The following is a 26192-nucleotide window of genomic DNA, read 5'->3' as shown; positions in this document are numbered from 1 at the left end:
AAATGGGTCAATAAAGAATCTTTCCTTTTTGAATCATATTCACTTTAATCCAATAAAGCCACCAACTTTCAAGTTCTAAGCCTTTAGTTCTTGATGTTTAGAAAACACTGAATGATATTTCTGATCCCCTGATGCACACACATAACACAAGATTCCACTCCAATCATTATCATACAAGAAAGCTCTTTTGGGTATCTATCCACTAGGTTTGTATCTCAACCCACTCCCTCCAGGTAGCATACTATCTAGAAATAACAGCAATTGCCATACCACCTTAGGCTCAGATGAGTGCTCAATAGCTATCTAAATCAGTTTTTCCAGTCTAGCTCAGCTATATTGAAAGGAGTGTCCCAATTCCATTATTCATTGTAGCATTTGAGATAAAGTATCTTAGAGGACACTTCATTATGGCATTCTTCTAATGGTCAAGTGAGTCAAAAGTGTTCTTTCTTTTGTTGTTGAAAAAATTTTTGAAAGCAGTGATTTGATGAGTTAGGGAAACCTAAGGGTGATGCAAATTTGGGGTCACAGATTAGATGTTTTGTTCAGGACACAATCAGTTTAAGATGCTTATGAGACATCTACATAGAGAGATTAAATAGGAATATGGATGACACGGATATTGAAATCTGATTTTAGGGAACCAGTGCTAGAAAAAGAAAAGTGGATATTCACATGGTACTAAAAATTCTGAGAGTGAATGAGGTAGCCTGAGAAATGTATGGCAGCAAAGAGAGGCGACCCAAGAAAGACTTGCTCCATTCAGCACTGATTCCTCTGTAGCAGTTGGAAGTTAATAAGGGATAGGCAACAGAACCTAAGAAGGCTCAGAGAGATGAAACCAAGTGCCAGGAAGTTTTTGTATTTTTAATGTTCAAGGAGAGAGGAAGAGTGAACAGTGATTTCTCCCTTGTTCTACTCCCACCAGGACACTACATCAAGCGATGTTCTTTCTACCCCTTAGTCATTAGCTGCTATATACAAATTGTTCTGCTGTCCACTAATTAGCTTGATCTTCTCAGCAAGATGCACACTTCTTGAGAGCGAGGCTTTTTTCTTCTCTATCATGAGAGAGGTAGCTTTTATATGTTCTTTTTAAATTACTGTTTCATAGAAGAAATACATCTTACTTTACAATAGAAAGACTTAGCCTCTCTCCCTGCTATTTTTTTTCTACTGTGTTCTAGTTAGTGAAAAATAATGTCGTACATGACCCACTGAACTGAATTCACTAACCACTAATTGGTTGTGACTATTGGTTTGAAAAACATTGCTCTTAGAGCATGCAGCTTGGAGTACAGCCACATTCATTATCAATCAGAGAGATTGTGTTATTGTTATTCATCTTCGTTTCTCGCAAAGAAACTCTGTGACCTTGGACTGCAGGCTCAATGGACCCAGGAACAGAGATCCTCTGCCTGCTCCCATCAATCTCTGGAGACCAAGGGATTAAAACCAGAAGCCCCACGCTACCCTGATTCCACTAACCTCCAGTGACTCAGGGATTACACACAGAAGACCAACCCTACCGATACCAGATAAATACCTCATCAGCAGACCTCCACTACCTTCAGTACCTAGCCACTGCCACGCTCTAGGACGGTTTCCGGACACATCATAAAACACTTAAATACCCATCTTCCAAGATTACGCACCATATTTGATAGGGTTCAAATATGGTTTGAATCATGGGAACACCTGCAAGGGTGATTAGAGGTCATCCTAAAAGCCTCTAATCTCTTGGAGAGACTGGAAATTTACTGAGAATATCCTGCTCACACGGCAGAGGCTGGCAAGCTATCTGTGGCATATTTGATATGCCAAAACAGGTAAATACAATGGGTTTCATTCCCCTGGCCCTGAAAGACCCACCAATATGGCAGCGTTAAGAAGGATGAGGAAGGAGAGGCTGATAAAATCTCAAGGCTGAACTAGGCTGCCAAAATGAAGAAGGACAAAAATGACTGTTCTTTCAATGCACATACACTGGTATCAGATGCAGTCATTGAGGACTTGATGGTACAAGAGTGAAAGATCAAGTACAACATCATTGGTCTGACCGAGACAAGAAGGCATGAACCACATCACGCTGTTTTCGATACTGGAGAAGAACTTTTCCTCAGAACACGCAACAAAAGAGGCGGTGGTGGTCTCGGTGTCCTTGTCAACATGAACTTGGTCAAAAACACTGATTCATTCGAATGCCTAACAACCCAAATTGGACTATTACACTTGAATAGAGGTGGCTCACTGCCAGCAGTTTCTATCTTCGTTGTCTATGCACCAACATCCAATTATGATGAAGGAGAAATTGAGAAGTTCTACATGGAGCTGGAGAAGTTCTATAAAGAAGACCACACCTTCTACAAGATCATTGCCAGTGATTTTAATGCCAAGATAGAACTGAGAATATTAGCTGAAGAATTCCACATCAGGACCCATGACCTAGAATGGAACAAACAGGGTGAGAGACTGTCTGAGTTCATCATGTCGACCAAGACCATCCATGGTAACTCAGAATTCCAGAAAGCCAAATCTAAACGTTGGACATGGGAGTCTCCTGTTGGACGGTTCCACAATGAAATTGACCACATCACATTCAATCGAAGGTTTTGCCTGACTGATGTCACTGTTGTCCCAAAATTCCAAACGGGATCAGACCACCATCTCCTTCGTGAAAAATTCTACTTCGTGGAGTGGGGAGAAAGGGCTGCAAAGTTTAAGAAGAGAACTCCCAGAAAGACCACCAACTGGGAGCTCTTTGGCACCTTGCAGCAGCATGGGAAGATGTCATCATTGACAACATTGATGAGGAATATGATTGACTGGTTCAGAACCTCCATGATTGTGCAAGGAATGCTTAGAGAGAGATAGCCACAAAAAGATGCCTGTCTTTGAAAACTCTTGAGCTCATTCGTCAACGTGGCTTAGCACAAGCCTCAGGCAACCGCAAGCGAACGTCTGAACTCGCTAAGCAGTGCAGAGAAGCGATACAGGAAGACCTCAAAGAGAGAAGAGCATCAGTGCTGGCAGATGCGGCAGAAGCCAGAAAAAGCATTCACAACTCCCACCTGTCCTTAGCCAACTACAAGACCAAGATGACTGCACTCTGATGTCCTGATGGATCTATCACATCTTCCAGAAGGACAATGGAGAAAATTATCCATGACTTCTACTCAGATCTCTTCAATAGCCACGTCCACCTGCGCACATATTAAATTCCGCAGGATGGATATGTTGTTTCCAACTTTCTCCCTTCCGAAATCTGACATGCCATTTTGTTGGTAAAGAAGTGAACAGAACCTGGCCAGACAAGGTCAGACCCAAACACCGGAAGAACCTGCCATCAGTACTGATCAATACCCTGGCTCGGCTCTTCACACGCTACCCGTCTGAATGCAAGGTTCCATCTCAGTGGAAAACCAGCAGGACTGTACTGTACAAGAAGAGAGATATCCACGATATTGGCAACTATCGCCTGATCTGCCTGTTGTCTGTCGTCTACAAGCTGTTCACTCGAGTCATCCTGAATAGGATTGGCAGAAAACGAGATGATGGACAACCATGCAAGCAAGCCAGGTTCCGAAAAGGATTCAGCATGATCGACCATAACCACATAATACCCAAGCTCATTGAGGTTTCTCGGGAGTTCAAGATGCCACTCTGTCTAATGTTCATTGATTTAAAGAAGGCCTTAGATTCTGTTGAGAAGGAAGCAGTCATCAAAGCCCTAGCCAAACAGGGTGTTCAAACTCAATACATCAGAATCCACCATGAGCTGTATTATGGATTCACTACCAGGATCTCACCATTCTACAAGGAAGTGATCATCCATGTCATGAGAGGGGTTCAGCAGGGTGATACCATTTCACTGAAACTCTTCAGTGCCACCCTTGAGAATGTCATGTGATGACTGGAATGGGAAGAAATGGGAGTGAAGATAGACAGTCGGCAACTATACCACTTCCACTATGTTTATGGTAAAAGGTAAAGGCCCTCCCGTTGATCGTCGATTTTTGCTCAAGCGGGCCCAGTAACGTCTCCATTGGAGACTTTGTTGTTACTGTGTCTGGCATATCCAATACTCTCGGTAGCTTGCCGGGCTCTCCGAGAGGGGCGGAGGAATCGAACTTGGGTCAGCCATGTTGGCCGCTTGTAAGGCGATCGCCCTACCCGCTGTGCTATCGCTCCAGCCCATGTTTATGTCATCTTTCTAATAACACCAAACATTAGCCAAGTGGCACAAATGCTGGCCAACTTCAACTGTGAGTGTGGAAAGGTCGGACTACAGTTGAATCTCATGGAGACAGTGTTTATGAGAAACAGTCTCATTCCTGACATTCCATTCACTCTCAACAGAATGAGCATCTCCGAATGCAACAGTTATGTGTACCTAGGTCAAGAAGTCAACATGACGAATGACCTGGCACCTGAGTTTGTCAGGAGGAAGATAGTGGCTTGTTACACCTTCAAGAGTGTCGAAGAAATAGCTAAGAGGACGAAGAACCTCTGGCTCCGGGCATATCTCTTCGAATCCACTGTTTTTCCTGCATTAAAATAGGCCTCAGAGACCTGGGCCCTATGAAAACAGGATGAGAACGCTTTTCAGGTCTCCCAAAGAGGAATTGAAAGAGCTATGCTTGGAGTATCATGCTTCACTCAAATGAGAGAAAGAATCCAGAGTTCTGACCTCTGGTCGATGGTCAAGAATCAGGGATGCTGTCTCGTTTGCCAAGGCATTGAAAATCAGATGGGCTGGACATGTAATGAGATTTGGAGATGACTGCTGGACTAGAGCCATTACCGACTGGGTTCCACGGGACATCAAAAGATTGTGTGGCCTCCCACCTATGAGATGATCAGACTTCTTTGTCAAGACCCTGAATGATCGGTTTGAGGCTCTTCGTGTTCCTAGAATGAGCAGATGCCATTGGGCTACATTAGCATGTGACAGGGATGAATGGAGATGTTACTGGTGCCTGCTTGAGCAAATCGATGAGTAATGGGATGTCAAGTGATCAAGTAATTCATCTTTGTTTCTCCCAAAGTAAATGCTTTCACTTAAGCAAATGCCTAATATGCACTACTTGATTGACTAGTTTTGAGACCCTAAAGTAATATTTTTTGAATCAAATGCACTAGATCGTTTCTTTATTTTCATTTGTTGCACTTGTAGAGAAGGTCATTTCTCAACATTTCCCCATTTTCAGAAAAACAGACAGGAGATCTTTACTGAATGGACAATATGTAGCTGATAATCAGAGAGCACACTACTCAGGGTTGTAAATATGAGTTTAGAAGGAGCAAGTTCAATAGCTGGGTTGGTATAAATGTGCGAAACAGGAGCAGATAGCCTAACAGTTCAATGAATTTATATGTTTTTATATATTAACTTCTGAGTTCAGAACATTTTGAAAAACTAAAGCAAACTAACATAGTAAATCACTCATCAAATACAATAATTTAAAATATCCTCTAAATATCCTTTTTTTTCCTTTTTAAAAAATACAAAACCAAAACTCAAAATGGGGTGAAGGAGATAGTATAGCAGGCAGGATACTTGCCTTGCACTTGGCTGACCTGGGATCAATCCCTGGCACCCCATATGGTACTTTTAGTCCCACGAGGAGTCATTTCAGAGCATAGTCAGGAATTTCCCTAAACAATGCTGAGTATGCCCCCCTCCAAAGAAAGAAAAAACACAACTTTTATTCATGATGGAACAATCTTGTCTTTTTTCCCTATTCAATATGGAATTTGGTATCAATATGAAATATCTATTATTTAAGTATGGGGGAAACACGTTAAATAGCTATAAATCAAAATAGATGGGGCTGAAATAAAAATCACTGGTCATGGTCACGGTCCTCCCATTGTTAATCGATTTTCTTGAGCGGGCCCAGTAACGTCTCCATCGTGAGACTTGTTGTTACTCTATTTGGCATATTGAATACGTCACGGGTAGCTTGCCAGGCTTTGCCGCATGGGCGAGATACCCTCAGTAGCTTGCCGGGCTCTCCGAGAGGGGTGGAGGAATCGAACCCGGCTCGGCCGGGGTAGCTGCACACACGGCAAATGCCCTACCACTGTGCTATCGCTCCAGCCCTTAGAATTTGAAGTGTTCTATGACAGAAATTATTTAGAACCCAAACATTTTATTGAAAGAGTCTTTATAACAGGAACCCATAGTAAGCCTTAAATAAATATTAGACAATGTCCAAATTGCTCCCATACAACATATATAGAAAATGGCAATTATTTTCAGGTACTTTTTAAAATCTACAGTGAAAAATTATGGTTGTAGTGGACATATTACAGAGTGGGGAAATTAGGTAAATTTGATGTCAGGTTTGGTTCTATGACCTATGCCTGGCAGTTACCTTGGCATCTTTTATTCTCACTGTTTTAAAATAAAATGGAGATAGTAACACATATTTCAGGGGCTTACTATAAGAATAAGAATGCTATAAAATTATATATAATGAAATTAGAAAACTTGCATTTTGGAATTGTACCACAAGGGATCAACTCCTCCAGCCTACTTAATCCATAGGCATTGAATCACGATAGAATTTGTAATAGTTCCCAGCCTCTTTGAACCTGAAAGTGGAGAAGATAAATGGGGAAAACTTTCTGGAGATCTGTGTACAAGGGGTAGTGAGATAGTCAAGGTTCTCATAGTAGGATTCATGTTAAGGTTTGCATGATTGTGGTGGGGGGGGGCAAATGTGAAATCCATAGGAGAGTCTTCAGATAAAATCTCTTCTGCCTAGAAAAACTTCAACTTTGCTCTTGGGCCTTTCAATGAAAAGAATGGGGCTCACTTACATTGTTGAGGGCTATTTTTATTTATAATCAGCTAATTGTAGATATAACCACATCTACAAGTCTCCTTCACAGGTATTTAGATTAGTGTTTGATTAAACTGGATGCTCTAACCTAGCCAGGTGGCATACAGAACTAATCATCACAGATGGGAACTTTAAAAGTAGCTTTAGGGGAGGAGGGGAAAGAGTCAAGGCACAGACAAGGTTACACAGTGTATAATCCACAAGCTCCCTGCAGTTTTTTTTTTTCTTTTTGGGTCACACCCAGCGATGCACAGGGGTTACTCCTGACCCTGCACTCAGGAATTACCCCTGGTGATGTTCAGGAACCATATGGTATGTTGGGAATTAAACTGGAGTGGGCCACGTGCCTTACCTGCTGTGCTATCGTTCCAGCCCCAAGCTCCCTGCAGTTTTGAGTCATATGTGCTCTGTTCGGTCATCTAATGAGTTCCTTTGGGTCAAATATCTAAGTGTAAAACTGCTCAGGATACTTCTAACAAAGTCCATTCCAACAAAGTGAGTTTCTACTATATTGCTTGTATACATCATCCAGAAAAGTACAAATTTAATTGACAGGTTCTTAAGAGCAAGGGAGTTATTCCTAATTTTTTTGTTTCTTGTTGACAAATGAACACAGAACATCTCATCCCATAAAATAGTGGAATTCTGGTGATCATGTTTTCTTTAAGTCCTTCTGCTTTGCAAAAGACCAAAGAAATCTATAAGGATTTGCCTTACAAACTATAAAAATGGCTAAGAACAAATAAATATTTGCCCTAACCTGTATGCACTATGAATGTAAAGCTTAATAATTGTTTATAAAATCGTTGCCTCACCTATTAAATCTGTTTAACCTGCTGCTCCCTCTGTACAAGGGATAGTGAGATGTATGAAAATGGAGAGGAGGAATGACATCATCTGTCTGGCAGTGACTATGTTCTATTTTTGATTACATTCCCAGTGCCAATCAGAGTATCAAATAAGATAAAAAATAGCTAATGAATGTCTTATTGTATCATATGAGTTATATCTGATTTACTAAAGTGACTCAGTTATATATTTTTGTTTTGTTGTGGGGCACATCTGGTAGTGCTCACTGTTTGGCTTACGTATTGTTCAATGTGTTGATCCCTGCAGTATTCCAGGGCTTTCCATATGCAAAATATGCCTCTCAACCTATTATGCCAAAATGGAAACTTTTAGCTCTGACTTTCCTCCACAATTGCCATGAAGAAACTCAGCATCTGGCGTGGGTAAGTAGGAAGGGCATCAGCTTCACGGACTGAAGGAATTCCAGTGTGTAAAGCTGTTCAGGTACTAGAATAATATCACAAAGATGGAATTGAGAATGGACACATGACTTCATAGACATTGTAGACCTCCAGATACTCCTGTTATATCCTTCTGAGGAATCATGACCACATCTTAGAAAAGGACCAGCTGGACATTCCCCACTCCTGCCAGCCCCACAGAGCCCATTACTATTAGATCCTAGCAGGACAAGAGAAACAGAATCCTAAAACTATCACCTCACCCAAAATATTCCAAAGCATACTTTGTGGAGGGCTTATTCTTTAATTTTACAATTTTTAAATTTTAAATGTGCTTGTCTTTTATTAAAAACATTTTTATTGAATCACCTTGATATAGGGCTGGAGCGATAGCACAGCGGGTAGGATGTTTGCCTTGCACGCAGCCAACATGGCTGACCCGAGTTTGTTTCCTCTGCCCCTCTCGGAGAGCTGGGCAAGCTACTGAGAGTATCTCGCTCGCATGGTAGAGCCTGGCAAGCTACCTGTGACGTATTCAATATGCCAAACACAGTAACAACAAGTCTCACGAAGGAGATGTTACTGGGCCCACTCGAGCAAATCCATGAACAACGGGAGGACCGTGACCTTGACCTTGAGATAGACCCTTACAAAGCTGTTCATAATTAGATTTTGGTCACACAGTATTCCAACACCCATCTGTCACCAGTGTACATTTCCCAGCACTAGTGTTCCCAAGTTCCCTTCCATCACACACTCCCACCCCCTCAGCCTGCCTCTATGGCAGTTGCATTTATTCTCTGTCTGTTTCTGTCTCTCCCTCTCTGTCTCTCTCCTTTTGGCCATTATGGTTTGCAATATTGAGATTGAAATGTTATCAAGAATATCCCTTTACCTACTTTTAACACTCAGATTTGTCTGGCTTAATCATTCTCAGCTGTTATTGTTGTACTGGTCTCTTCTCTATCTTATCTACCCTCAGCCCCACACACACTTGTGGTTGATTCCAACCATTGACCAGTCCTCCTAGCCCCTCATTTCCCTGGTCATGAATATTAGTCTTCTACTATATATATTTTTATATGCCACAAATGAATTCAGCCATTCTATGTCTGTCCCTCTCCTTCTGAATCATTTCACTTATGTCCATTCTTTTATAGGCAAATTTTATGATTTCATTTTTCCAAACAACTGCATATTATTCCATTGTGTAAATGTGGATGGCTCATTCTTGGAAATGCTCTGTGGAAGCAAGATGGGAGAAGGTAGGCTAGATGTACTCCACATATTTGTAAATCTGTTCTTATTTCTTATATGTTTATATAGAGGGCAAAAAAAGTATGATGTTGATTTATAGAACAAAACACTCTAACAAAACCTAGTCCTCGGTGATTTACACTTTTTGCTAAGCCTATGCCATTATTTCACTCAAGAAATCTGTACAAATGAAATACAGTCATAGAGAATTGAACATAATGTGAAAACAGTTGTGTATCACAGGTCTTGAATGTTATATCACGAATCTAGCTGGAGGTTTCCAAGTTTATTTGTACTTCACCTTCTTTTTAGGAAAAAATTAATCAGCACACCCCAGATATCTTTAAGTTCATTTCTTTTTTTTTTCTATTTGGGTCACACCGTGCGATGCACAGAGGTTACTCCTGGCTCCGCACTCAGGAATTACCCCTGGTGGTGCTCAGGGGACCATATGGGATGCTGGGAATCGAACCCAGGTTGGCTGCATGCAAGGCAAACGCCCTGCCCACTGTGCTATTGCTCCAGCCCCTTTAAGTTCATTTCTTTAAGTGAATTGTACTTGAGGCTATTTTCTCTCTCCCGGACCCTTCCAGTGATATTCTTCTATCCTCTGCCCTACTGCAGGCAATATTGCTCACTTTGAGAAAGACAATACTAACCTTTTAGAGTAGAAACTTAGCTGCGTTACAAAACTAGATGCATTACATAAGATGGACTTATGACCATCTTATTCAAGACCATAAATGATTATCTTTGGATATAACCTTTGCTAATAGTACACATCTCCTGTTATTTCTTCTATCACCAAAAACTGAATGGAATTTCGTCTTCAATATTCTCTTTTCATACACACATTTTGCATTCAAGGACAAAGTTTTTACTATGACAGAGGTTGTGAACTACTAACTAACAGTAACAATGGAGCTATGGCTGGTAATGAGTCAAACTGACCTGATTTAGGTTTTTCAGACATTCACATTTTCTAGAAACAATGAACAATGCCGGCTTTCTGCAACTTACATATACCTTACTACCACTGGAGTTCGGTACATCACCTCCCACTCAAGTTTGCAATTGCTTGAGCAGAGAAAATAAGAAAAGTATTGAATTAAGCTCAATTTAGGCAAATATCCTACCCGCTGTGCTATTGCTCCAGCCCCAGGACCTAATCATTAAGTGAGAGAAAAGCATTTTAAGTGGATAAATAGTTTTCACTCAAACCAGCCAAATATCTCTGATATTACTAGAGAAGCCCAGAATGTATTGTGGAGTGGGTGGGAGTGGGTGGGCCATGTGTGACAAGAGGTATGGGGTCACCTCAGTGACCCTCACCCACATTCCACTGAAGTAGAGTTGGTTAAGATCAATTTTTTTCTGTTAAAAATCTATTTTTTATTGTATAAAGTAGTTCACAATATTTGATTACATTTAATATTCAAACACCAATCACACCACCATTACACCTTCCCACCACCATTACATCTTCCCACCACCATGTTTCAGATGTTTCCATCCCGAACCCCAACCCCTGCCCCAAAGCAGAACTGAAATAATTTATTTTGTGTTGTTTGTTATGAAAAAACACTGAAAATGCTCCAAAAAGTTTCTTTAGAGGAAAGAGGGTGAAGATTGTTATATTTCTTCCAGGGGCCACTAAGCCCTTCTATAAGAGATCACTAACATGTTGTTAAAGGTAGAGACTTGTGTGCTTACATATGTATCTGTAAAAAATTTTTTTTCATTCTAAGATTGGTTGCCTCCTACCTTAAACCCCATCAAATGTGGTGCAGTACTCTTGGAGTATGGGTGGTGTGTGGTGTGGTGGTGTGAGGTATGAGATTCTGAGCGGTCCAGAAATAGGTTCACTCGTGGGTGAGGCTCAGCTTGAGCATGTGGAGAGTGGCTGTGAGCGGGGCAGCGGTTGAGTTCTGGAGGTTTTCGGCTGCCAGGCTGGGTCCCATGGGGCAGGGAGGGGTTTCACCCACCTCACTCCTGGTCACCCCAAATAAAACAGCCTGGCGTGGGATCCAGTGACATGGTTATGGCGTGATATGCTCCCTTCTGGGAGAGAAGAACATGAGACTCTCAAGATCAGTTTCTTTTGTGTATACTGGACCATCCAAAACTCAGATTCCTCTTCTTTTCCATTTGAGATGACTCTAAGATGTAAATTTTGACTCAACTTTAGTCATAATAAAAAATGTAGTGTTGAGGCAGAATAAACCCACAAATGATGTTCTGGGTTCTTTATAGAAGAATGGGAATTATTATGAACACTTTTTTTTTTTGCTGAATTTTGTATAAGGTGATTTCTACAAATTATGTCACTGTCACTGTCCTCCCATTGTTCATCAATTTGCTCGAGCGGGCCCAGTAACGTCTCCATCATGAGACTTGTTGTTACTGTGTTTGGCATATTGAATATGTTACATGAAGACATATGTTTGTTTTTTGATTTAAAATACATTTTTCTTTTTGTTTTTTATGCTACATGGGAATCAATACATAATATAAAAATTGTGTCCAGGAGCCATTTTATTTCTGAAGCTCAGAAGATTCTAGCACATGTAATCAAATAGATAGAAACTGGGGCATTTTATCAGATTCTTTTTTAGCATGATCTCATTCAGGAGGAGTCATTCAGATAGTTATAATATATTTATTAAGATACTTAAGGATTATAAATAAGAAAGATACCACATTCTATTGTAAAATTCTATTACTACACTAATTAATAATGACAAATTCACAATCTATATGTAAAGACAGGATACTATGAACATTGGAATATTATTTTAAAATATCTGTAATTTATTCAACTGATAAGCTGTTATAAATATTTACTTTCTAGGTGATTCATTCCGGCACAGTCTGTAAAATGTGTTAGCGATTAATGTTGCTCACTAGTATTGTTCTGCTCATTCCTCAATATGTGATGCTAAATATTTACAGAATGTGGCTTTCCTGAAGATAGAAGCTTTGGATGTATTCCTGGCACATGGCGTATGATCATTAAACATTAGCATAGTGATTGAACTCTCCCATAGGGTAAAGCACTTTATAGCTACTAAAAAAATGAGGTCGTATATGGATTAACATGAAAGGAAGACCAATATATATTATAAAGCAAAAGGCTAAGTGCTAAATAGTATTTATGATATGAGATTAGTTTGTGAAAAAAAGAACAGAATTCATAAAAAAGATATAACCCACACAATGGAACACACTCAGCTATAAGGAAAGACAGGCAACTGGAGCGATAGCACAGCGGTAGGGGTTCGCCTTACAAGCGGCCAACATGGCCGACCCGAGTTCGATTCCTCCGCCCCTCTCGGAGAGCCCGGCAAGCTACCGAGAGTATTCGATATGCCAGACACAGTAACAACAAAGTCTCCAATGGAGACGTTACTGGGCCCGCTCGAGCAAATCGACGATCAACGGGAGGGCCTTTACCTTACCTTTACCTATAAGGAAAGACAAAATCACTGGGCCAGACTGACAGGACAGCCAGCCTATAGAGCCTTACATGTGGCCAACTGGATTGGATCCCCAGCACCTCATGTATGGTCCTTAAGCCTTCCAGGAGTGATCTTTGAGTGCAGAGCCAGGAGTAAGTCTTGAGCACTGCAGGTGTGGCCCAACCACCTTCTATCCCCTGCCCTTCAGGGCCACACCAAAAAAAAAAAAATGAAAGAAAAGAAAATACAAAATCATGCAGTTTGCTGCTGTGTGAATGGATCTGGAATATGCGGAGTGAAGTGTGAAGTCAGTAAGGAGAGGATCAGATACAGAATGATCTCTCTCATGTGTGGGTATAAACAAACACTGCAGAAGATTAACAAATGCCCAAAGGCAACAGAAACTCAGATCTGATTTTCAATAGGAAACTTACTACAGGGGTTGGGGTAGAGGGGGTGCCTTGGAGTGGGGGTGGTGGGAGAATGCATGGAATAGGATCTGGAGGCAGGACACTTGGGCAATGAAAGGAGGGAAGCAGCACTATGGTGGACGGTGAGGTGCTGGAATATTTAATGCAAGTAACCCGTCATTACATAAGGCAGGGCTTTAGCGCTGAACCATCACACCTGTACCACCAGGTGAGGCACTGCTGGAGCGAGACCTGTCACCACCTCTCACCACCAAACACTTCAAGGTATGGCACCTAGTAAAACAAGAACAAGAACATTGTGTACACCACACACACACACACACACACACACACACACACACACACGCATGCATGCATTTGCATATATATGTTATATAGTATTGAAGGAAAAGATTTCAATAAGTCATGGTTATTTTTTATGCTTCTTCATATGTAAATGTGCTTACTGAAGAGTAAGGATCTTTCACTTTTAACTCTATACTATTCTGTATTGTTTGTATTTTTTCTGTATTTGACTCATTTTAAAAATAAGATACATAATAAAAAATACATAACTCTTAAAATAAACTCTGTGAAAAAAACAAATCTATTTTATTTTTTAGAAATATGAAATCTATGGAAGAGACTGCAAATTTATAACCAAGACAACAGATCTCTCTCTCTCTCTCTCTCTCTCTCTCTCTAGATAGAACTTGTATGGTCCTTGTAATACTTCAATGTACAGATGCCATTTCATCACTTGGAAAAAAAATGATGAAATAGATTTTTGCTGGAAACTGATGAAAGTTGGATAGGGGATTCAGAGATTATAATGTTTATTAAAGAACATATTTGTTCATCTAGGGCTAGAATTTTATATTCAAAGTTAAGAACATTTACGTGTAACTGTATGCAAAATTCCATATGTTCTGTGTCAGTTTGCACTACTTATTTTCAACAAGATAAAATATCTTTTTTAAACTTTAAATTTCCCTCTTGGGTTTGGGCGATTCAGCTGTTTATCCAGCAGCACTCTGCTTAAAAATAGATGGGGTGACATTTGTGGGTGCTTTAAAAAATATCCTTCGGAGAAAGAAGCAGAACTCTAATGCCACATTTACCATTTATATTATATAAGACAATTTTTATGTTATGAGAACTTCATATATATTTATTATTCTCCTTTCCAATGTATAAGCTATAGTTTTTTTTAAACAAGTCACACACACTGTACATATGCATGTATTTTACCAAAGTTCTATAATTGACTATAATGGATTACAGTCAATTTTATGGAAACCAAAGTTTCTAATAATTGGTTGTGCAGGATTTTCTCTTCTTTCATCCTTTTATTTATGCAGTTTCCCCCATTATTCTTTGCAAGTTTAAGTGCCTGGTGTGTGGCAAGTATTGTAGCTACAAAAATAGAAAGATGATCTAGGTTATATTTTATTTGAATTCATAGACCTACATTATAATGCTTATACCAACCTCTTAAATATAAGAAGTGGTTGATATCAGCCTTAAACTTGCTGTCATACAATTCCACAGAGACTGGGATAAAAATTTAAATAGGTTGAACTGAAAATACACTGTTACCCAAATTTCAAACTGAGTAGATGTGCAGGAGAGCTACAGTCAATTACAGTATGAAATATTAAAATCAGTATTTCAATCTTGGTAGCACTGCTGATAACAAAGGATTACGACACCAGGAGGAAATGAAACCAAAAGCGTCACTTTTCCACCCTGAAAAAAATACCTGTCTGAGGACCCTAGAGTTTATTTTTAAAAATACACATTAGGAGGAAATTGCATTTATTGGGTACTATGAAAAAAGGAAATCAGGTCTGTCTGAGGCCTGCATATATGCAATAAATTTATCCTCAGTTTCCACGGAATTTTTTTCTACCACTCATAAAAGTTAATGGGATTGGATGCTCTCTCTTCATTTGTCAAGTGTCCTCCTGACTCTGAAAGCTGTCATACAGACCACTGGTGAATGGCATTTACCCACAAGAAGAAGCATTGTTGCACTTTTATGTGACTTGAATACCTGGCTTGCTGCCTTTCCAACTTGCCACCTGCTCCTACTCTGAGACAGGCCAACCACCAAAAGTCATGACAGTAGGTGGTTGGGTTAAGAGAGAGAGAAGTGCTCAAGCACTCATTCCATCTCCGCTTGGACTCTCCCTCTCAGAGGTAGCCTAAGTGGCCCTCCTCCAGCACACATTGTTTCATTGCAACTCTATTTTCTTTTCTTAGATCGGGTTGCTGCTTTTAATGGTTTGGTCTCCACACCTACCCTGAGCAGGGATTCTGTGTTTGCTTTTGAATAGGGCAGCATATTCCGAGCACCCTGTGGCATCTTATAAAAGTGATAAACACTAATGATGAACCCCCATGCAGGCTCTTGAGGTCCTGGGGTTGTCTGCAGGAGAACTCAGAAGGAAGGAAAGATTAAATCAATTTTTAACACAAAGGCAAGATTTAGCCTCTCATTAGATTCAAGTGCTACATGTGAAAAAGTATGTTGATAAAAAGGCACAGGGATTTCACAAGGAGGGACCAAAGAGGATTTCAAGATTTTGTTTTCTTTACAATTTTGGGTGCCATGATCTAAGAAGGTTTTGGAATCCAAACATACGTTATTTTCTTTCTTTTCCTGTTTTGCTTGAATTTTCACTATAATGAACTAGCTCTCCTTCCTCAGATAAGGGGAGTTTGCTTTGTATATATACGAATGGAGTACTTAGACATAAGGTGATATTTAAGTATATTCCCAAAGACTTCTTTCAGCTATCTTTGTATGTGATTTTTGATTGAGGTAAGACTTCATTAATTTTATTAAGCAGTTCAATGTTACTGCATTAAAGATGCATCCACTTCAAAATGAAACTTTGCATTTTCTTTAAATAAAACTCAGAGATAGCAAACTTGAAAAAAAAGACATCATTTATAATTGTCTTGAGAAAGCAAAATACCTCAGATTATAAATTTGGAAAAGAAACCATCTTTCAGACTAGGATATTACTAAGTGATGACATATAATATTTTAGTAATTTAAAAATAATATCAGTGGGGGGTGGAGCGATAGTGCAGCAGAAAGGTGCCTGTGTTGCACATAGTCATCCTGGGTTCAATCCCCAGAACCCCATATGGTCCCCCAAGCACTACCAGGATTAATTCTGAGTGCAGAGCCAGGAGTAAGCCCAGAGTACCACGGGATATGGCCCAGAAACAAAACAAAACAAAATGAACAAACAAACAAAAAATAATATAGGTTAAAATGGAACCATAGAACGAAAACAATGGAGGAGACGAGAGATAGAAGCAAAACTATCATAGAAATGGATAATCATCTGTGGCAAAAAAGGCTACAAAGAATGACTAAAGAGAACTATTTTAGTTAAATAAAATTGATCTTTTACTACAAGCGGTAGGGCGTTTTGCCTTGCGAGCGTCCAGCCCCTCTCAGAGAGCCTGGCAACCACTGAGAGTATCTCGCCTGCATGGCAAAGCCTGGATGCTACCCGTGACGAATTCCATATGCCAAACACAGTAACTAGTGTTACAATGGAGACGTTACCGGGTCTGCTCGAGCAAATCGATGAACAATGGGAGGACAGTGATATAGTGCTACAGTGCTACTACAAGCACAGAACTTGATTAGAATAATAAAGGATACTAAAAATATAATCATTTTCTTTGAAATAAGGAATACAACTTATTTTTGTAAGAAACAATTTTTGTGTGGGGGGGGTGTGGTTAGTTCATCAGTAATCAAGCTAAGTGATTTATTTATTTTTTTTTTTTTTAGTGGTATTAGGAATCAAACTTACTCTCACGTATACAAGACAGGCATGTTCTCTGTAGCTTAACCACACTCTGACCCTTCAGGGCAGTTACAAAGCACTGAAGGTGAGTTGATGCAAATATTTGTATTAATTTTCTACATTGTTTGGAACTACATCCCACGCCCTTGGTGTTCAAATCAGACATATTTGACGTATGAGAGTTTTACTTTCTCTACAGTATAGGGAGTACACTGTAGCACTGTAGCACTCTTCTCCCATTGTTCATCGATTTGCTCAAGTGGGCACCCATAATGTCTCACAACAAATTGTGAGACTTGTTACTGTTTTTGGCATATTGAATACATTACAGGGAGCTTGCCAGGCTTTGCTGTTCAGGCGAGATACTCTTGGTAGCTTGCCGGGCTCTCCAAGAGGGGCGGAGGAATCGAACCTGGGTCGGCCATGGAGGGTAGTGAGTTACAAATTTTTCTACTTATAGTAGTAGGGAAACTCTTACAATCAACTTGTTAACTATCTCATTCTAAATTATCAAAACATTTCAGATAGATATAGAATGAGGATAAAGTAGTTCTCTTAATTTTTTCTGGACTTGGACACATTAAGTGGGTCTTTTGATTTTCTGGCTTATGGTGGGTAGACAGTGAGACTATTGAAAAAAATTGATAATTTCTTAGTGATGTGCTCGATTCAAAAGTGGTAGTTTGTATCACAAATATGAACAGGTTTCACTATAGCAATTTCCACCTATTTTTGTAGTGAGAGAATAATAGTAGCATCCACTTATTTATTTTGTGATGAATATGACAAATTTGCCTTTCCTAAGGAAAAAATTATTTTAATCACAAAATTTGGTTTTAAATATGAAATACAATAAGCCAAAACCAAGTTGCAGTTTTATTATTCTTGAAATTAAATTAGCTTGCATTGAATATAGTATTTTTTATTCTTCTTGTATATTCTACCTTAGTAAAAAGAAAATCTTGTCTGAAAGAGGCAGAGAATTAGAAGAAAATATTTTCTTAAATTATAGCACAGATAGTAAGTTATAGTTCTGAACTGTACAGTTGATGGTAAAGGGATTAATACCTTCCCATAAACAAAACAGTTCTGGTGTCTTTTCCTTTTATAACCGTTTATTTGCTTTGAGAGAACTGGGTGAAAAATATTTAATTTCTTTAGACACTGACCCTAGGGTTTATGTACATTATTATTCTCCTTATTCCACGATAACTCACCCTCCTGGGTACAATTAATGGATCAATTCATCCACTGTTTCACATTTATTCAGTGCCTCCTTATATGCCAAGACTTGTGGAAGCAGAAGACCAAGTATCAGTAGACTGATATATACTCCTAGAGATCTCTTTGGCTATTAGTGGGAATTAGACTAGGGGAAAGAGTAGTCAGTACTCAAGTATGGTTACAATAAAGTGTAGAAATTGCCTTTAAAAAGCAATTGCATATTTAGGCAATAAATTAGTGAGGTAGCTGGTTTAAGGAGATCATACTTGAGACTTGAATGATGGACAAAACATGGACAAATGGAAAAGCCGATTGTATCACAGAAGAGAAAACAGCTTATGTGGCGGTGTAGACAAATGAAAAGGTACAGTATGATTTGCAAGAAATATTGAATTATGTATAAATCATGGAGCATTCCAATGAAACAAATCACATTAGGCCTAGGCCTGTCTGGGTACCACAAGACAGTGTGTTGAGGGGACTCAGGCCCCTGCCAATAATCTTAAATCACAAGTGGTTGGTCTTTTTTTGTATTCTTCTTCTAGAATTATCTTTTTCAATTGCTAACATGATTCTAAAAACAGTGCAAAATGACTCCCTTTGTTTGGGGAATGTTCCTCTTAACTAAGTCTGTACTCCCTATCTCTACAACTTTTCGTGCCTGGGGAAACTGCACTCACTTTATTTCTCAGCTGACCCCTCTTTTCTTTTTTATTTTTTTTAGAAGTATTTTTATTTTTATTTATTTTTTATTTTATTTTACTTTATTAATTTTTTAAATTTTTATTAGTGAAACACCATGAGGTAAGTTGTACACTTACAAATTTTTGAGCTTGGGTTTCAGTTATACAATGATTGAGTACCCATCCCTCCACCCTCTTTTCTGAACAAGGCATTCTACCATCTGCTCAGCCATTTCCTCTGTCACAACCCAATCAATCCTAATCACATCAATCACTATTCATCACCTTGTTTCTCTGCAAAACCTCATTTCTGTTTATGTCTAAAATTCTCATGAATGGTCTTTCCCTTAAGCTTTTTGTTTTTCTTGGACTTCTCTGAAACATTTCATACAATATTCCCATCCCTAAATATACACATCCAGGTATATTTTAAATACAGAGAGGGTTTCTGCACCCCATCCATGAGTCTTTTTATACCCCCCTTTTATATCATTTTATGTCTCTTCATTTTATAATATTTCAACACTTTATCAGTTTCTCATGGGCTCTGGACCAAATGATCAATAACACAGTTCATTATTTCACACTTTATAGCTCAAAGTCCAAAAGTTGGTTCACTGAGCTGAAAGCAATAGATGGCAAGGTTGAGTTCCCTCTGAATGCTCTAAAGTAGAATCCATGCTCTTGCCTTTTCCACCTTTCGAATTTCTTACATTCTTTGATTTAGCCTTCTTCATTTCCTCCTTCAAACATCAGTATCACCTTTTCTAATATTGCTTCTATGGGCACATGGCCTTCAACTGTGGTCAAGTCTCTTCAGTTTGTGGTTACATTTAATGCCTACGTAGATATCCAGAACCATGTCCTCTTACCAAGATTCTTAATCACATGTGCAAAGTCACATTTGCTAAATAAAGTGACACCCACTATTTCCTGGCAATAGCATATGGTCATATTTGGAGTGAATTTTCGACCTACTACAATTACCGGCACTATCATCTTTTCATAAAGTAGGCACCATAATTATCTATGCTTTCCTGATGAAAAAACTGAGGCTCAGAAAGATGAATTTATCTTCTCAAGTCCACACTGATAGAAAAATGAGAGGAAGAGATTTTAAACCTACATCCACCCAAATGAAGGACTGCTTCACTGTTTACAATAGCCAGAATCACTGTTTACTATAGCCAGAATCGAAAAAACCTGAGTGCCCGAGAACAGATGACTGGTTAAAGAAACTTTGGTACATCTACACAATGGAGTACTATTTAGCTGTTAGAAAAGATAAAGTCATGAAATTTTCATAGAAGTGTTACTACATGGAAAGTATGATGCTAAGCAAAATGAGTCAGAAAGAGAGGGACAGGCATAGAAAGATTGCATTCATCTGGGGAACATAAAGAAACAAAATAGGAGACTAATACCCAAGAATATCTGAGATAAGTACCAGAAGGTTTACTCCATGGCTTGGAGGCCAGCCACACATGCTAGGGGAAAAGGCAGCTCAGATAGAGAAGGGAACACCAAATAAAGGGTGTTGGGAGGATCCTCCCAGGATGGGAGAAGCATGCTGAAAGTAGACTATAGACTGAACATGATAGCCACTCAATGCCTCTTTTGAATACCACAGCACCCAAAAGGAGAGAGAGAACAAAAGGGAATGCCCTGCCACAGAGGCAGGGTGGGACGGGGGGAATGGGGGGTGGGAGGGATACTGGGATCCGTGGTGGTGGAAAATGGGCACTGGTGAAGGGATGGGTACTTGATCATTGTATAATTGAAACCCAAGCACAAAAATTTGTAAGTCTACAACTGTACCACATGGTGTTTCACTAATAATTTTTTTTTAAAAGAAAGTCTTCATCTCCATTCATTGCTGTCTTGTCTCTCACAATTTGTGACCATGTATCTAAGTGTTGGTTTGGACCACAAGGATACTAACGACCATCATGGTCTACATAGAATGAGATATTACCCAGAAATTGTATTATGTCTTATTTCTAGCAATACTTCTGGGAATTTATTCAGCAGAGAGCACTGCTAATAAAGTGGTCAGGTTGTAACAAGCAACAGTTTGCTTCACCCATGAAAAGATCAGTGGGAGCCCCTATGAACATTATGCATCTGAGCTAAGGCAAAAGCACTGTGGGAAGAGTAATCATAGAGCAAAATCAGAGAAAAAAAAATCCATGTTGAAAAGAACAATGGAAAGAAAACAGAAATTTGAGGCCCAGATCCTTTTATCATGCAAAGAGAAAAAAAAAGGCAGAAAGTACCAATTGATATAGTGACTTTAGAAGAAATCTCCAGTATAAACTTATAGCACAAAGAATGTGCTTTCAGATTAAAAGTAAGGGAAAACACACTCAGAGAAGACTATAGGAGGTTAAAGAAGCAAATGAACAGACAGCAATGAAAATTCAAAAAGCTTTTAAAAAATAATTATTAGTTATCAAAGACCTTTAAAAATAATTCATTAATTTTGCAGGCACCTTCCAAGCAGTTTAGGGGTTCTAGGGGCCACTCGTTGCAATACCCAGACAACTTCAATGGCTCAATACCTGGATTCATGGATGTAGCACTGCTCAGGCCCTGCTATATTAGAAGCTCTGGTGGTGCTGTGGGACCTCCAGTTCTATAGTCAGTGATAGCCAGGGCTGAGTAGCGGCTGGCGTTCAACTCTGGGTGTGGGAATGTATATGCTGAATCCTGGCCAAGTCTTTTTGATTTTCACATTTATTTGCTTTATTATTCTTCTCTGATGCTGGGGGTACTGGATTCCAGTGTCACGCACTGTGCCTTGCTGCTGAACCACATCCCCAGTCTTCACTAGTCGTTTTAATTAATGAATGAATTAATTAACTTAGGTCCATTCTTGCCAGTACTTATGACTTACTCCTGGCTTTGCACTCAGGGATCACTTCTGGCAGGCTCAAGGGACCATATGTGGTGCTTGGGATCAAACCCGACTTTGCCACATGCAAGGCAAGCACCCTATCTGCTGTACCATTGCTCCAGCACCACTAGTCATGTTTAATAAGAAAATGTTTTCCCTAGCTAAGGAGGCAGTGGACCATGTAGAAAATGGAAAGAAGTGGCATCTAGAATCCCACAGAACAGAAATTCCATTCCTTGGTATCACTTAGATTGAATAGAACATGAAATTAAACAATGTATGTGAACCACTTTAGTATATTATTTAGATGGGGTAACATAGAGCTTTTGCAATATCATCAGGACAGTAGGTAATAAGATCTTGTTTACGAGCCCTGCTATCCATGCATTTAGACAGAATTCACCCTATACAAATGTCAAATGTTAGAAACAAATTTTTAACAGGACTATGGCAGGTGGAAACAGAAAATGTAATGGAAATAAAAAGCATATTAATTTGTGAGTTTTCCACTTATTCAGTCAATCATCCAACTTTTCTTGAGACTATTTTGGAGGTGTGATGGTGATTTAGAAGTAAATATTAACACTGTCGCCTGTGATTCTGGGTTGACGAAAACTGTAGGTGTGTTATTTATAGAAGTAGGAAATACAGGGCAAGGGGGTCTACGGGGGAAGCGACTGAGCTCCATTTAACACAGGGCAGGTTTTGAGTACAATGCCTTTATTTTGTAACCTAATATTCTTGGATCTTCCAGCCTGTGAGCAGAAATGAGAGAACATTAACAGTACCAAGCAAACCTAGTTATATTTCAGTTCTCTTTTGTGTTTGCTCCACCTCCACTTCATACTGATAGCACCAAAGAAAAGCTTTACATGTGTTGGGGAACAAATCTGTTTGCTGCCTTCTGCTCAGGCCTCCTTCACTGTGCCAAGAACTTCTTCTGATGGCAGGCCATCTGGGACAGCGCTTCTGCCGAGGTCACCACTGGCCTCTTGTTGATGACTGCTCTGTGTTATTTGCTAAATGTGTGTGTATTACATATGTCATGTGTGCAAGGAAGGTAGGGGTGTAACTTTCTTTAGTTTTCTACATTAGATAAAACAGAATGAATAACATTTACCTGGCATTTGGTGTCACAAGAACACCTGAACTGGCCGAACAACTGCATTTCATCTCAAGGCATGCGTTTGGCTTGACCATTGCAAATGGAAAAAAAAAATCAAGAAAACAATGGGGTAGGTTCTTACATCTTTTCATCATCAGGGTTTTTTTTTCCCCTCATAGTTGGGGGCAGGTAGTCTCCCAAACAGTGCTTAGGAGGCCCGGGGTCCCTCCTGCTGAGTCTTGGCCAATCAGGCCAGCATTTCTATGCAGGAGCCAAGGATTCAGTGGTGCTCAGACACTGTGGTGCTGGGGATTACCTGGGCCCTGCACCAGTGCTGCGGCCTCCAGAGCCATACTCAGCTGTGCTCAGGCCTTCTAGTATTGCACCTAGTGATATCCAGGGGACCACGCATTGCCAGTTATAGGACCAGTGTTGTTCACAGACCTTAACCCTTAACTCTTGTACTGTCTCTCTCACCCTGACAGGTATCTTTTCTTTCTTTATTTTTTTCTTTTTGAGTCACACCCAGCGATGCTCAGGGGTTATTCCTGGCTCTGCTCTCAGCAATTACTCCTGGTGGTGCTTAGGGGACCATATGGGATGCTGGGGATCAGGTTGGCCGAGTGCAAGGCAAATACCATACCTACCCCTGACAGTGGTTTTAAAGCAAAAATAATAGATAAAATTGATACTATTACATAAGGGCTTTTAAAAAAATTGTACTAAAATGTCTTATTGTACAAATGACAGGAAATAGAAGATAACAATTTGGTAGTTACAAAAGTTTGTTTGCAGGGTTGTTTCTTCTAGGCTTAAAAGGGACTTAGGGTAATTTATAGATTCTGGACCAATGATACCTGGGAGAAGGTAGTCATATTTTAGGAAAAATATCAAAATTAAAGTAGAAAAATTACCATAGGGAGAGTCAAAGATTGTTTAGAGTAATACAGTGTGAGAGGGAAAGGGGAGAGAGAGAAAGAAAATGAACATTTAGAAATTCAAAACAATCTACCATATTTGAGCTTCCAACAGTTCTATAAACAGTGAATAATCATAAAATTGAACATATTTTAAACCCATGAAGCATGAATAGGTAGCATATGTCTGTCTTGGTGTTCTTAAAAATGAACTGTGATAGACAAAAATGCTTCTTGTGAGTTTATTAAATTAGTGGTGTTTTAATAGAAATGCTAAATGCTAAAATTTGTAAATAAAATGCGTGATATATAAGTAGAGTTAAATCCTTAGTGGTAGCTAAACACTTGTGGTCCAACTTAATAACACTTTCATACTTTTAGAAAAAACAGACACGGAAAATTTAAACAAGAGGGGAATGAAAGTTCTTTCTTTTCCAGAAAAGTCTTACTGTGATGTTTAAAGGTTTTCACAAAGTAAAAAATTTTGAATGCTACAGCTTACTTCCTATCCATCGGGGGAAAAAATGGGAAGATTAAACAGTAGCAATAGGGAAATATTTTCTTTCCATTTCTCTAAAATTTCCTACACACTTTAGCTGTTTTTGAAGAGTCCTTCTGATTTATCTTTTGAGGTCACCTACTTTAGAATAGTCCCTGATTTTTCAGGTGACATGGCACTGAGCCCAGAAAACATACATTTTAATCACATTTTTTATTTTTGCTATTCTTCTAAAAAAGAAAAGATTATTATTTCTTACCCATATTTCTAAGCTTTTGCTAGTTTCAGTAATTTGTGCTATGACTAAAATAAAGATTCCTATGTTAAATACTGAACAGCTCTATCATAAAAAGCAAAGCCAAGCTAGTAACTGTTTCATCACTTCTTATTTTTAAGCTATAATAGCCAAGGTAGCAATGAAAGTCTTCAAAATCATAGTTTTTAATTCCATGAATTTCAGTAGATAATTGAATATATTTCAACAAGAACTGAAGTCACTGCAGTCATGGTAAAATCAAGACAAAAACTGTAAGAACAAAAAATTAACATCACGAGTATGCTTCTATCTTAAAAATAAAATCTCACAAAATAAACTCCACCTAAACCAAGCTGTGGAAGAATTTTAGCAATTGAAAATTACTACTCTCTTCAGAATAACATGTACTTAGAAATGAAATGACTCAAGCTAACATGATAAATATATTCTGTTTTCTTTAGAGCAGAGTCAACATCAATTTACAATATATCAGATTAAATTTTAAAAATCATTTCTTAAATAATTCTGTCTGCTTCACTTGAACATTTTCTGTTTAAATTCACATTGCACTATAGATGACAAAAATACTAGTATACATATGCATTCTTCCTAAAAAGCTGTAATTCTCCCTCAACCTCTCTATTATCATAGGCATCCAGTCAAAGGAAAGGGGTACATTGGGGTTACTCTTTATATAAAATTGTTCATCCCCAAATCATAGATACTGTGAAACATGAAATTAGCTTCAGCACATTAAAATAAAAAACATGGACTAGCAGAGAAATCAAACAAAAAGAGAATATTTTTCTTTTCATAGCCCAGAAATGATATTAACTTACCTTATTAGCTGGAATGCCAAACAGAATGCCTTTATGGAAAATTAAGTTCATTATTCATCTCTCAGCTTTGATTTGGTAGAGTGCAGCTGAGAGCATTTAGCTTCTCTCTATGATTTGCCGATGCAAAATGGGTGAGTAAGGCAGTAAACACAGAACTTTGGAGGTGGGGAGTGGTTGGCCATGGCTCACAACTCTGCACTTGCTACTGCCCATTTTCATTCATATCATGATAAAGTAAGATAAAAATCATAAAATTGAAGAATAGCAACTAAGTGCATATTTAAAACCTCTGAATTTTTTGCACAGTACTTGCAATTAGAGTCCTGCATGCTTACTGTCCAGCAATTTATACCTTATGTTTCATGATCTCAGTGGATTCTTTAGTCTTTAATCACTTTAAAGCATCTACAGTGGATAATGTATATTCTGTCAAGGAAAATTCCTGTTTAAATAGTGATGTAAAGAAAATATATCTTAATATTTTGAAAGTGTGCAGATACACACAAACTGAATACAATATCCATTTAGTTAATAAAGAAAACTATTTTAGGTTTCCAGGAGTAAAACAACAGTAGTAATAGTAAAACAATAAGAAATGTTTTCTGGGCATCAAATTATTGATGAACTTCAATAATTTGGCTGAACATACTTTTTCTCAAAAATAACATCTATAGAAATAACTCAGAAAAATCATGTATTGGTAAAGTGCAT

General features: G+C 38.8%; 1 protein-coding gene across 11 annotated transcripts in view; it reads right to left on the bottom strand.

The window, feature by feature from the left end:
- DLGAP1 (DLG associated protein 1) overlaps positions 1 to 26192 on the bottom strand; it is a 511134-nt gene that overhangs the window by 327512 nt on the left and 157430 nt on the right. Inside the window, exon 1 of one of the 11 annotated variants that reach the window (XM_056138354.1) lies at positions 25482 to 25625. The exons of the other annotated variants lie outside the window; for them this stretch is intronic. Within the exon in view, the coding sequence (XP_055994329.1) occupies positions 25482 to 25532 (51 nt within the window). The 5' untranslated portion in view covers positions 25533 to 25625. Of the gene's footprint in view, positions 1 to 25481; positions 25626 to 26192 lie in introns of those variants that run through there. 11 annotated transcript variants of the gene reach the window in all.

This window comes from Sorex fumeus, unplaced genomic scaffold, assembly GCF_029834395.1.
Source record: "Sorex fumeus unplaced genomic scaffold, SorFum_2.1 ptg000128l, whole genome shotgun sequence".
Lineage (NCBI taxonomy): Eukaryota > Metazoa > Chordata > Mammalia > Eulipotyphla > Soricidae > Sorex > Sorex fumeus.
This window is presented reverse-complemented; position numbering and strand designations above follow the sequence as displayed.